General features: G+C 47.3%; 1 protein-coding gene across 1 annotated transcript in view; it reads left to right on the forward strand.

The window, feature by feature from the left end:
* LOC124033063 (extracellular matrix organizing protein FRAS1-like) overlaps positions 1-13,190 on the forward strand; it is a 251,653-nt gene that overhangs the window by 121,450 nt on the left and 117,013 nt on the right. Inside the window, 9 exon segments of the mRNA XM_046344986.1 lie at positions 1,425-1,500; positions 1,503-1,540; positions 1,763-1,877; positions 4,925-5,066; positions 8,188-8,240; positions 11,280-11,318; positions 11,356-11,398; positions 11,523-11,542; positions 12,094-12,222. Coding sequence (XP_046200942.1) covers positions 1,425-1,500; positions 1,503-1,540; positions 1,763-1,877; positions 4,925-5,066; positions 8,188-8,240; positions 11,280-11,318; positions 11,356-11,398; positions 11,523-11,542; positions 12,094-12,222 — 655 coding nt within the window.

The following is a 13,190-nucleotide window of genomic DNA, read 5'->3' on the forward strand; positions in this document are numbered from 1 at the left end:
TGTTACGGTCCCTCTACCCTGTTACGGTCCTTCTACCTGTTACAGTCCTTCTACCCTGTTACGGTCCTTCAACCCTGTTACAGTCAATCTACCCTGTTACGGTCCTTCTACCTGTTACAGTCCTTCTACCTGTTACAGTCCTTCTACCTGTTACAGTCCCTCTAACCTGTTACGGTCCCTCTACCCTGTTACGGTCCTTCTACCTGTTACAGTCCTTCTACCTGTTACAGTCCTTCTACCTGTTACAGTCATTCTACCCTGTTACGGTCCTTCTACCTGTTACAGTCCCTCTAACCTGTTACGGTCCTCTCTACCCTGTTACGGTCCTTCTACCTGTTACAGTCCTTCTACCCTGTTACGGTCCTTCAACCCTGTTACAGTCAATCTACCCTGTTACGGTCCTTCTACCTGTTACAGTCCTTCTACCTGTTACAGTCCTTCTACCCTGTTACCCTCCTTCTACCATGTTACAGTCCTTCTACCCTGTTACGGTCCTTCTAACCTGTTACGGTCCTTCTACCCTGTTACCCTCTTTCTACCCTGTTACCCTCCTTCTACCCTGTTACTGTCCTTCTACCCTGTTACGGTCCTTCTAACCTGTTACGGTCCTTCTACCCTGTTACGGTCCTTCTAACCTGTTACGGTCCTTCTAACCTGTTACAGTCCTCCTACCCTGTACGGTCCTGCTACCTGCTCCTACCCTGTTACAGTCATTCTACCCTGTTACAGTCCTCCTACCCTGTTACGGTCCTGCTACCTCCTCCTACCCTGTTACAGTCATTCTACCCTGTTACGGTCCTCTACCCTGTTACGGTCCTTCTACCCTGTTTACGGTCCTTCTAACCTGTTACGGTCCTTCTAACCTGTTACGGTCCTTCTACCCTCCTTCTCACCTGTTACGGTCCCTCTACCCTGTTACGGTCCTTCTCACCTGTTACGGTCCCTCTACCCTGTTACGGTCCCTCTACCCTGTTGCGGTCCCTCTGCCCTGTTACGGTCCCTCTACCTGTTACGGTCTCTCTACCCTGTTACGGTCCTTCTACCCCGTTACGGTCCCTCTACCCTGTTACGGTCCCTCTACCCTGTTACGGTCCCTCTACCTGTTACGGTCCATCTACCCTGTTACGGTCCCTCTACCTGTTACGGTCCTTCTAACCTGTTATGGTCCCTCTACCCTGTTACGGTCCATCTCACCTGTTATGGTCCCTCTAACCTGTTACGGTCCTGCTACCTCCTTCTACTCTGTTACCCTCCTTCTACCCTGTTACCCTCCTTCTACCCTGTTACCCTCCTTCTACCCTGTTACCCTCCTTCTACCCTGTTACAGTCCTTACATAATAGTAGTTATATACAGTATGCTGAATCTTGCTGATGATAAAGGTTTGTTGTGATGATTCAAAATGGCCTCCTCTTCTCCTCTTCAGGTGACCAGTGAGGGTTCTCCAGACACGCTGAGTGATGCTCAGACCTTCACCATCGGAGTGATGCCTGAACTCCCAGGGTTCCCCAGCTAGCACCTGCCTGTGACCTACACATGACTGTAAGGGAGAAACAAGGCTAGGGGGGAAATCTCACTGTGGCATAGGCACCAATGATATGTGTGTGTGTGTGTGTGTGTGTGTGTGTGTGTGTGTGTGTGTGTGTGTGTGTGTGTGTGTGTGTGTGTGTGTGTGTGTGTGTGTGTGTGTGTGTGTGTGTGTGTGTGTGTGTGTGTGTGTGTGTGTGTGTGTGTGTGTGTGTGTGTGTGTGTGTGTCCATGCAGGCTCTGGAAGATCGTGTGACCGTGCTGACACCCACAGATTTGTCCTTTGTGGACTCTGAGACTCCCAGTGAAAAGCTGGTCTACAACATCACCAGGCCCCTACCTCAGGAACAAGGTAATCTACACACACACACACACACACACACACACACACACACACACACACACACACACACACACACACACACACACACACACACACACACACACACACACACACACACACACACACACACAGTACATCCATCTCACACACACTTCTCAATACAGGAGGGGACAGGAGGGGACAGGAGCAGACAGGAGGGGACAGGAGCAGACAGGAGGGGACAGGAGCAGACAGGAGGGGACAGGAGCAGACAGGAGGGGACAGGAGCAGACAGGAGGGGACAGGAGCAGACAGGAGGGGACAGGAGCGGACAGGAGCGGACTGGAGCAGACAGGAGGGGACAGGAGCAGACAGGAGGGGACAGGAGCAGACAGGAGGGGACAGGAGCAGACAGGAGGGGACAGGAGCGGACAGGAGGGGACAGGAGCGGACAGGAGGGGACAGGAGCAGACAGGAGGGGACAGGAGCAGACAGGAGGGGACAGGAGGGGACAGGAGCAGACAGGAGCAGACAGGAGGGGACAGGAGCAGACAGGAGCTGACTGGAGCGGACAGGAGGGGACAGGAGCGGACTGGAGCAGACAGGAGCGGACTGGAGCAGACAGCAGCAGACAGGAGCAGACAGGAGGGGACAGGAGTAGACAGGAGGGGACAGGAGTAGACAGGAGGGGACAGGAGTAGACAGGAGGGGACAGGAGGGGACAGGAGCGGACAGGAGGGGACAGGAATGGCAAGAATATGGCAAGAATATGGCACCACAACAAACCTGCCAAGAGAGGGCCGCCCACCAAAACTCACGGACCAGGCAAGGAGGGCATTAATCAGAGAGGCAACAAAGAGACCAAAGACAACCCTGAAGGAGCTGCAAAGCTCCACAGTGGAGATTGGAATATCTGTCTATATGACCACTTTAAGTCGTACACTCCACAGAGCTGGGCTTTACGGAAGAGTGGCCAGAAAAAGCCATTGCTTAAAGAAAAAGAAACAAACACGTTTGGTGTTCGCCGAAAGGCATGTGGGAGACTCCCAAACATACGGAAGAAGGTACTCTGGTCAGACGAAAATTGAGCTTTTGGCCATTAAGAAAAACACTATGTCTGGCTCAAACCCAACACCTCTCATCATCCTGAGAATCCCATCCCCACAGTGAAGCATGGTGGTGGCAGCATCATGTTGTGGATATGTTTTTCATCAGCAAGGACTGGGAAACTGGTCAGAATTGAAGGAATGATGGATGGCGCTAAATACAGGGAAATTCTTGAGGGAAACCTGTTTCAGTCTTCAAGAGATTTGACACTGGGACAGAGGTTCACCTTCCAGCAGGACAATAACCCTAAGCAACACTTGAGTGGTTTAAGGGGAATCATTTAAATGTATTAGAATGACCTAGTTAATCCAATTGAGAATCTGTGGTATGACTTGAAGATTGCTGTACACCAGCGGAACCCATCCTACTTGAAGGAGCTCGAGCAGTTTTGGCTTGAAGAACGGGAAAAACTCCCAGTGGCTAGATGTGCCAAGCTTATAGAGACATATTCGACCTTTCGAAGACCTTTCTAAGGTCTTCGAAAGCCAAGTCAACAAACAGATTACCGACCATTTCGAATCTAACCATACCTTCTCTGCTATGCAATCTGGTTTCAGAGCTGGTCATGGGTGCACCTCAGCCACGCTCAAGGTCCTAAACGATATCTTAACCGCCATCGATAAGAAACATTACTGTGCAGCCGTATTCATTGATCTGGCCAAGGCTTTCGATTCTGTCAACCACCACATCCTCATCGGCAGACTCGACAGCCTTGGTTTCTCAAATGATTGCCTCGCCTGGTTCACCAACTACTTCTCTGATAGAGTTCAGTGTGTCAAATCGGAGGGTCTGCTGTCCGGACCTCTGGCAGTCTCTATGGGGTGCCACAGGGTTCAATTATTGGACCGACTCTCTTCTCTGTATACATCAATGAGGTCGCTCTTGCTGCTGGTGAGTCCCTGATCCACCTCTACGCAGACGACACCATTCTGTATACTTCCGGCCCTTCTTTGGACACTGTGTTAACAACCCTCCAGGCAAGCTTCAATGCCATACAACTCTCCTTCCGTGGCCTCCAATTGCTCTTAAACACAAGTAAAACTAAATCCATGCTCTTCAACCGATCGCTACCTGCACCTACCCGCCTGTCCAACATCACTACTCTGGACGGCTCTGACTTAGAATACGTGGACAACTACAAATACTTAGGTGTCTGGTTAGACTGTAAACTCTCCTTCCAGACCCATATCAAACATCTCCAATCCAAAGTTAAATCTAGAATTGGCTTCCTATTTCGCAACAAAGCATCCTTCACTCATGCTGCCAAACATACCCTTGTAAAACTGACCATCCTACCAATCCTCGACTTTGGCGATGTCATTTACAAAATAGCCTCCAATACTCTACTCAACAAATTGGATGCAGTCTATCACAGTGCAATCCGTTTTGTCACCAAAGCCCCATATACTACCCACCATTGCGACCTGTACGCTCTCGTTGGCTGGCCCTCGCTTCATACTCGTCGCCAAACCCACTGGTTCCATGTCATCTACAAGACCCTGCTAGGTAAAGTCCCCCTTATCTCAGCTCGCTGGTCACCATAGCATCTCCCACCTGTAGCACATGCTCCAGCAGGTATATCTCTCTGGTCACCCCCAAAACCAATTCTTTCTTTGGCCGCCTCTCCTTCCAGTTCTCTGCTGCCAGTGACTGGAACGAACTGCAAAAATCTCTGAAACTGGAAACACTTATCTCCCTCACTAGCTTTAAGCACCAACTGTCAGAGCATCTTACAGATTACTGCACCTGTACATAGCCCACCTATAATTTAGCCCAAACAACTACCTCTTTCCCAACTGTATTTAATTAATTTATTTATTTTGCCCCTTTGCACCCCATTATTTTTATGTCTACTTTGCACATTCTTCCATTGCAAAACTACCATTCCAGTGTTTTACTTGCTATATCGTAGCTTGTACACGTATTAGGAAGCCCCGAACACGGGATCCATAATAAACTGACGTCCTCAGGTTCCGTGGAACATTGTGACAGACCCTACAACTCAGTGTCCTTCTTCACCCAAGCTGACATCAACCAGGGCCGGATCCAGTACCGCCCTCCGCAGGCCCCCCCTCACCTCCAGGAGCTCTACCAATACTCCTTCACTGGTGAGTAAACACCAATGACTGTATATATACGACAAAGCCATCGAACGCGACACTCATTCCTATGTGAATGTTCCATAACACATTGAAGGTAAATGAAGTCGGTTAAGAGGGAGTCTCATGGAGACATGCGCCGTTTGAACTATTCCAGGAAGTGACTTTGCAGGCTAGCTCAGTGCTGCCCCCTCTCATTGAGCAACTGAAGTTGAAGGCCAACCTGGGTACTGCAGACCTCCATTAGCAACCTTGTAACAACCATTCATTAGCAACCTTATCTCCTCTGTGTGGTTTTATTTAAAAGGACATACAGTACATCAGTTGCATTATTATCCAATTATTGGTACCATGATTGTTTTATTTTTTACAATTATTCACACAAAGATTGCCGTTCTTTCATTCACTATAATGGCGGATCCTGTTTTCCATAAACAATGCCTGCAGTACCGTGGTCGGCCTTAAACTCCCGTGGCTTCAATGAAAGGGAGCAGTCGTTCTCCTCTGGTACACACACACACATATGCAGGCAGTGCCAGGCGCACACACACACACTGCCGAGCATGTGGTTAGATCCCCCCTCCCATTTCAACAAACTTTGACCCCAGTCTCTCACATTAACACAGCATTACAGTCGCACTCAGTGACACTGTTGTTAACGGGCTGTAAAGTGCAACTGGGTAACCATGGCGATCCCTTGTTCATTTTTCTGTTTCGATTTCACAAAGCTCACAATATTCACACAGCTCACTGGAATGAGGTCACAGCCTGAGAAGGCTATAGGAGGTTGGATTGTAGGTAGAACTGCTCTGTAACAGTCTCTGATGGAAAACAACTGTATGAGATGGTTTCAGGGACCTAGATTACTTCTGGTTACTGGCCCAACTCTCTAACCACTAGGCTACCTGCGTTTCAGGGACCTAGATTACTACTTCTGGTTACTGGCCCAACTCTCTAACCACTAGGCTACCTGCGTTTCAGGGAACTAGATTACTACTTGTGGTTACTGGCCCAACTCTCTAACCACTAGGCTACCTGCATTTCAGGGACCTAGATTACTACTTCTGGTTACTGGCCCAACGGTCTAACCACTAGACTACCTGCGTTTCAGAGACCTAGATGACTTATGGTTACTGGCCCAACGGTCTAACCACTAGGCTACCTGCGTTTCAGGGACCTAGATTACTACTTCTGGTTACTGGCCCAACTCTCTAACCACTAGGCTACCTGCGTTTCAGGGACCTAGATTACTACTTCTGGTTACTGGCCCAACTCTCTAACCACTAGACTACCTGCGTTTCAGAGACCTAGATGACTTATGGTTACTGGCCCAACGGTCTAACCACTAGACTACCTGCGTTTCAGGGACCTAGATTACTTCTGGTTACTGGCCCAACGCTCTAATCAGTAGGCTGAATAAAGACTTGCTAAACTGTCGAAATTCATCATTTTGACATGTCCCTTCTAGGAAGATTTTAACCAACTTAATCCCAAAATGTCTCCAAGTTTGACCATCGTTGTAAAGGCCCAGTTATTGTTGCTGCTTTGACAATGTCCTTTCTGAAGACTATTATTTATATTAAATGTCATTAAGTGATGCATTTACATTATTTATGTCCCTCAATTTTAACCCAGTTATGCCCCAAAAAATATTTACCCCTTTAAAAGTGAAATGGTTCACTGCAGAGGACATCGTTTGAGTCTTCTGAACAGTACGGTATAAAAGTCAGAGGACATCGTTTGAGTCTTCTGAACAGTACGGTATAAAAGTCAGAGGACATCGTTTGAGTCTTCTGAACAGTACGGTATAAAAGTCAGAGGACATCGTTTGAGTCTTCTGAACAGTACGGTATAAAAGTCAGTCTTGATTAATCATTTATTATGTGTGGAACATACTGTATGTGTAATTCCTCATTTCATGAACACCATGTGGACCCTGCATGCGCATGAGGAGTAATGGCCGATCTTCACCTAAAACCTCAATCCTGTTATCGTTCACCCTGTTATCATCAAATCTGTTAGCGTCAACTCTGTTATCGTCAACTCTGTTAGCGTCAACTCTGTTATCGTCAACTCTGTTAGCGTCAACTCTGTTAGCGTCAACCCTGTTATCATCAAATCTGTTAGCGTCAACTCTGTTAGCGTCAACTCTGTTAGCGTCAACCCTGTTATCATCAACTCTGTTAGCGTCAACCCTGTTATCATCAAATCTGTTAGCGTCAACTCTGTTAGCGTCAACTCTGTTATCGTCAACCCTGTTATCGTCAACTCTGTTATCGTCAACTCTGTTATCGTCAACTCTGTTATCGTCAACTCTGTTATCGTCAACCCTGTTATCGTCAACCCTGTTATCGTCCACCCTGTTATCGTCAACTCTGTTATCGTCAACTCTGTTATCGTCCACCCTGTTATCGTCCACCCTGTTATCGTCCACCCTGTTATCGTCCACCCTGTTATCGTCCACTCTGTTATCGTCAACCCTGTTATCGTCAACTCTGTTATCGTCAACTCTGTTATCGTCCACCCTGTTATCGTCAACCCTGTTATCGTCAACTCTGTTATCGTCAACCCTGTTATCGTCAACTCTGTTATCGTCAACTCTGTTATCGTCAACTCTGTTATCGTCCACCCTGTTATCGTCCACCCTGTTATCGTCAACTCTGTTATCGTCAACTCTGTTATCGTCAACCCTGTTCAAGGCCCAATTAACTTAATCAGTTTGATATTATACGTGAGTTTATTTGTACAAACGATAAGACAATGTTTGGATTTTTCGCAAACATGCTTTTAAATAATAGTTAGGAAGTTACACAAGTGTCTGTCAACAGAGTTGGTACAAGTCCAGATACAATGCTCTTAATTCATAGGATGTGAATGTCTGAGAGGGGGTTTTCCCGTAGGCTAAACATATCCTCCGTATAATTCAATGTTGAAAGAACAGATTTTTTTAAAGAACATTTCTTTAAAGTTTGCATGTCTAATAGGCACCCACTTCGTGGAACTTACCCAGTTATTTACTTTACCTTTATCTCCATTCATGCTCTGTTTTACCTGGTAACGGTGACTTAGTTTAGTAACTTAGATTGACCTCTGCGTGTTTGTGGTACACAAGAAGATGGACGGAAGTTTAACAGTATTAAATAGCCATGTATTGGTCTCCCAAAATCGCTGAATATCTATTTCACAGGTATATATTATATTACCTCTATGGCTGTGGCTTAGAGAGGAGGGCAATCATACACTTCCTCTCCACCTACTCCTCCCCTCGTCCTCATCTTCCTCCATTCGTCCTCCTCCTTCTCCTCCTCCTCTCCTTCTCCTGTTCCTCTCCCCCTTCTCTTCCTCTTCCTCCTCTCCTCCTCTTCTCCTCCTCCGGTTCCTCTCCTCCTCTCTTCCTCCTTCTTCTCCTGCTCCTCTCCTCCTCCTCCTCTCCTCCTCTCTTCCTCCTCCTTCTCTTCCTCTCCTCCTTCTCCTCTTCCTGTTCCTCTCCTCCTCTCTTCCTCCTGCTCCCCTCTCCTCGTTCTCATCCTCCTCTCCTCCTCCTCCTCTGCCCGCTCCTCTCCTCCTCTCCTCCTCCTGTTCCTCTCCTCCTCCTTCTGTTCCTCTCCTCCTCCTCTCTTCCTCCTCCTCCTCTTCCTCCTCCTCCTCCCTTCCTCCTCCTCCTTCTCCTCCTCCTGCTCCTCTACTCCTCCTCCTCCTCTCCTCTCCTCCCTCCTCTTCCTCCTGCTCCTCTCCTCCTGTTCCTCCTTTCCCCCTCTCCTCCTCCTCCTCCTGCTCCTCTCCTCCTCTCCTTCTTCTCTTCCCCTCCTCCTCCTCCTCCTCCTCCTCCTCCTCCTCCTCCTCCTCCTCCTCCTCCTCCTCCTCCTCCTCCTCCTCCTCCTCCTCCTCCTCCTCCTCCTCCTCCTCCTCCTCTTCCTGCTCCTCCTTCACCTCCTGTTCCTCTCCTCCTCTCTTCCTCCTGCTCCTCTCCTCGTTCTCATCCCCCTCTCCTCCTCTCCTCTCCTCCCTCTCTTCCTCCGCTCCTCTCCTCTCCTCCCCCCTCTCCTCCTCCTGTTCCTCTCCTCCTCCTTCTGTTCCTCTCCTCCTCCTCCTGTTCCTCTCCCTCCTTCTCCTCCTCCTCCTCCTCTCCTCCTCTCACTCAATCATGATTGTTCTTTCCTCCACCATACCTTTACACCATACCTCGTTTCATCCCCCTTTATGTCACTTCACTGATCCTACTTGAGTGGGCTCTCTCCTCTCCTCCTCAAAATCTGTCAATGTTGTTTATGGGTCTATCCAGGAGAGATGTGATTTTTGTTATTTTTGTCTCTCGCTCTGTCTCGATCTCTCTTAATTGTTCACTCTCGATCTCTCTCCTCTCCTCCTGTTCACTCCCCCTCTATCCTCCTCCTCCTCCTCCTCATCCTCTCCTCCTCCTCCTCATCTCTCCTCCTCCTCCTGCTTCTATCTTCCTCCTCCTCCCTCCTCCCCCTTCTCCTTCTCTTCCTCTTCCTTCTCTTCCTCCTTCTCTTCCTCCTCCTCCTCCTCCTCCTCCACCTCCTCTCTCCTCCTCCTCTCTCCTCCTCCTCCCCCCTCCTCCTCCTCCTCCTCCCTCCTCCTCCTCCTATCATCCTCCTCTCCTCCTTCTCTTCCTCCTGCTTTGAGAGGCTACCTTTACCTTTACCCTTCAACTTGCTTACCGCCCCAATAGATCCACAGACGATGCAATCGCCATCACACTGCACACTGTCCTATCCCATCTGGACAAGAGGAATATCTTTGTAAGAATTCTGTTCATTGACGACAGCTCAGCATTCAACACCGTAGTACCCTCCAAGCTCATCATTAAGCTTGGGGCCCTGTCTCTGAACCCCACCATGTGAAAATGGGTCCTGGACTTCCTGACGGGCCGCCCCCAGGTTGTGAAGGTAGGAAACAACACCTGCACTTTGCTGATCCTCAACACAGGGGTCCCACAAGGGTGCGTGCTCAACCCCCTCCTGTACTTCCCGTTCACCCATGACTGCGTGACAACGCACGCCTCCAACTCAATCGTTAAGTTTACAGATGACACAACAGTAGTAGCCCTGATTACCAACAACGATGAGACAACCTACAGGGAGGAGGTGACGGCCCTGGGAGAGTGGTGTCAGGAAAAGCTGTCATCAAGGAAAAGGGTGGCAACTATGAAGAATTTTTTGGTTACTACATGATTCCATATGTGTTATTTCATAGTTTTGATGTCGTCACTATTATTCTACAATGTAGAAAATCGTTTTTTTTTTTAAATAAAGAAAAAACCCTGAACGAGTCGGTGTGTCTAAACGTCTGACTGGTGCTGAATGTGTTCCGAGACACCGTCAAGCGGCGTGAGATCCTCAACACTTTCCGTTCTTTAATATCATTTTAGCTTTGATTCTGTTTCTTTTCCCCATCTGTCCATTTTGACTTGTTTATTTCACCGTTCCTACTGTACTGTTCATACTGTACTGTTCATACTGTACTGTTCATACTGTACTGTTCATACTGTACTGTTCATACTGTACTGTTCCTACTGTACCTTTGATACTGTACTGTTCACACTGTACTGTTCATACTGTACTGTTCAGACTGTACTGTTGATACTGTACTGTTCATATTGTACTGTTCATACTGTACTGTTGATACTGTACTGTTCATACTGTACTGTTCATACTGTACTGTTCATACTGTACTGTTCATACTGTACTGTTCATACTGTACTGTTCATACTGTACCTTTGATACTGTACTGTTCATATTGTACTGTTCATACTGTACTGTTGATACTGTACTGTTCCTACTGTACTGTTCATACTGTACTGTTCATACTGTACTGTTCATACTGTACTGTTCACACTGTGCTGTTCAGACTGTACTGTTCATACTGTACTGTTCATACTGTACTGTTCATACTGTACTGTTCATACTGTACCTTTGGTATAGACACCAGCTCAAGCTGAAACCCATTGATACCATTTCATACAATGTTCATTTAGGTTTAGTGGTGTTTATCTAACCCCTGTGAGTGTGTGTGTGTGTGTGTGTGTGTGTGTGTGTGTGTGTGTGTGTGCTTGTGTGTGTGTTTATCTAACCCTTGTGAGTGTGTGTGTGTGTGTGGGTGTGTGTGTGTGTGTGTGTGTTTATCTAACCTTTGTGAGTGTGTGTGTGTGTGTGTGGTGTGTGTGTGTGTGTTTATCTAACCCCTGTGAGTGTGTGTGTTCCAGTGTCAGATGGAGAACACACTACTCCAGAGATGAGCTTGTGTGTGTTCCATCCACCTGTGTGGGTGTGTTTATCTAGCCCCCGTCTTCCAGATCATAGAGCCTGTTCTGGAGGTCAGCATGTGTGGGGAGAACCCCTAGTGTGTGTGTTCCAGTGTAAGGATAACCAGACACTCTATAGGTAAGATGTTAGACACCACACACACACACACGCACAACACACATATAGCCTGTTCTGGAGGTCAGCATGGGGGAGAACCCTATAGGTAAGAATAACCAGACACCACACACACACACAACACACATAGAGCCTGTTCTGGAGGTCAGCATGGGGGAGAACCCCTATAGGTAAGAATAACCAGACACCACACACACACACACACACAACACTCCCTTCAACACACACACACACACAACACTCCCTTCAACACACACACACACACACACACACACACACACACACACACACACACACACACACACACACACACACACACACACACACACACACACACACACACACACACACTCCCTTCAACACACACACACAACACTCCCTTCAACACACACACACAACACTCCCTTCAACACACACACACACACAGTTTTTGGGGACCAACAATAGACTGCCGTTCAAAATCTTATTTTCCCTAACCCTAAATCTTACCCTAATCCTAATCCTAACCCCAAACCCCCAACCCCCAACCCTAACCCCCAACCCTAACCCTATCCCTCATCCGTATGTAAAAGTATGGTGAATCACTGGTATAAAACACGGCTGTCATGCTCAAATTCTCGCTCACAATACTTGGTGTAGGTGGGCAGCAGCTGGCAGTAACGGATGCAGACACAGAGTCTGATGACTTGAGGTTTGAGGTGGTGGAAGGACCGATACGTGGAACACTGGTCAAGATGGAGTTGGACTCAAGGACTGAGATGATGAATGGTGAGTAGCAAATTAGCGATATGTTTCCCCTAACAACTGGTCCAGGGTCATATATTTGGTTTTCCTTCTATTAGTTAAAGGGGAATTAAGATTACATTGCAGTATAAAGGGAATTACATCTGTAGAGAATACAGTAGTAGCCATGAAAATGGAAGTGGCCAAATTTCTTTACGATTTTTGCACATGGTCTTACATCCCCAGACACACACTGCATGCTTTATTTAGAGGACTGAAACCAGAAAAATAGAACCAAGGTGTTCATCAACCAAGGTATTCATCAACCAAGGTATTCATCAACCAAGGTGTTCACCAACCAAGGTATTCATCAACCAAGGTATTCACCAACCAAGGTATTCATCAACCAAGGTATTCATCAACCAAGGTATTCACCAACCAAGGTATTCATCAACCAAGGTATTCATCAATCAAGGTATTCACCAACCAAGGTATTCATCAACCAAGGTATTCATCAACCAAGGTATTCACCCACCAAGGTATTCATCAACCAAGGTATTCACCAACCAAGGTATTCATCAACCAAGGTATTCACCAACCAAGGTATTCATCAACCAAGGTATTCATCAATCAAGGTATTCATCAACCAAGGTATTCACCAACCAAGGTATTCATCAACCAAGGTATTCATCAACCAAGGTATTCATCAATCAAGGTATTCACCAACCAAGGTATTCATCAACCAAGGTTTTCACCAACCAAGGTATTCATCAACCAAGGTATTCATCAACCAAGGTATTCACCAACCAAGGTATTCATCAACCAAGGTATTCATCAACCAAGGTATTCACCAACCAAGGTATTCATCAACCAAGGTATTCATCAACCAAGGTATTCACCAACCAAGGTATTCATCAACCAAGGTATTCATCAACCAAGGTATTCACCAACCAATGTATTCATCAACCAAGGTATTCATCAACCAAGGTATTCATCAATCAAGGTATTCATCA

The sequence above is a fragment of the Oncorhynchus gorbuscha genome, linkage group LG04 (genome assembly GCF_021184085.1).
Source record: "Oncorhynchus gorbuscha isolate QuinsamMale2020 ecotype Even-year linkage group LG04, OgorEven_v1.0, whole genome shotgun sequence".
Taxonomy (NCBI): domain Eukaryota; kingdom Metazoa; phylum Chordata; class Actinopteri; order Salmoniformes; family Salmonidae; genus Oncorhynchus; species Oncorhynchus gorbuscha.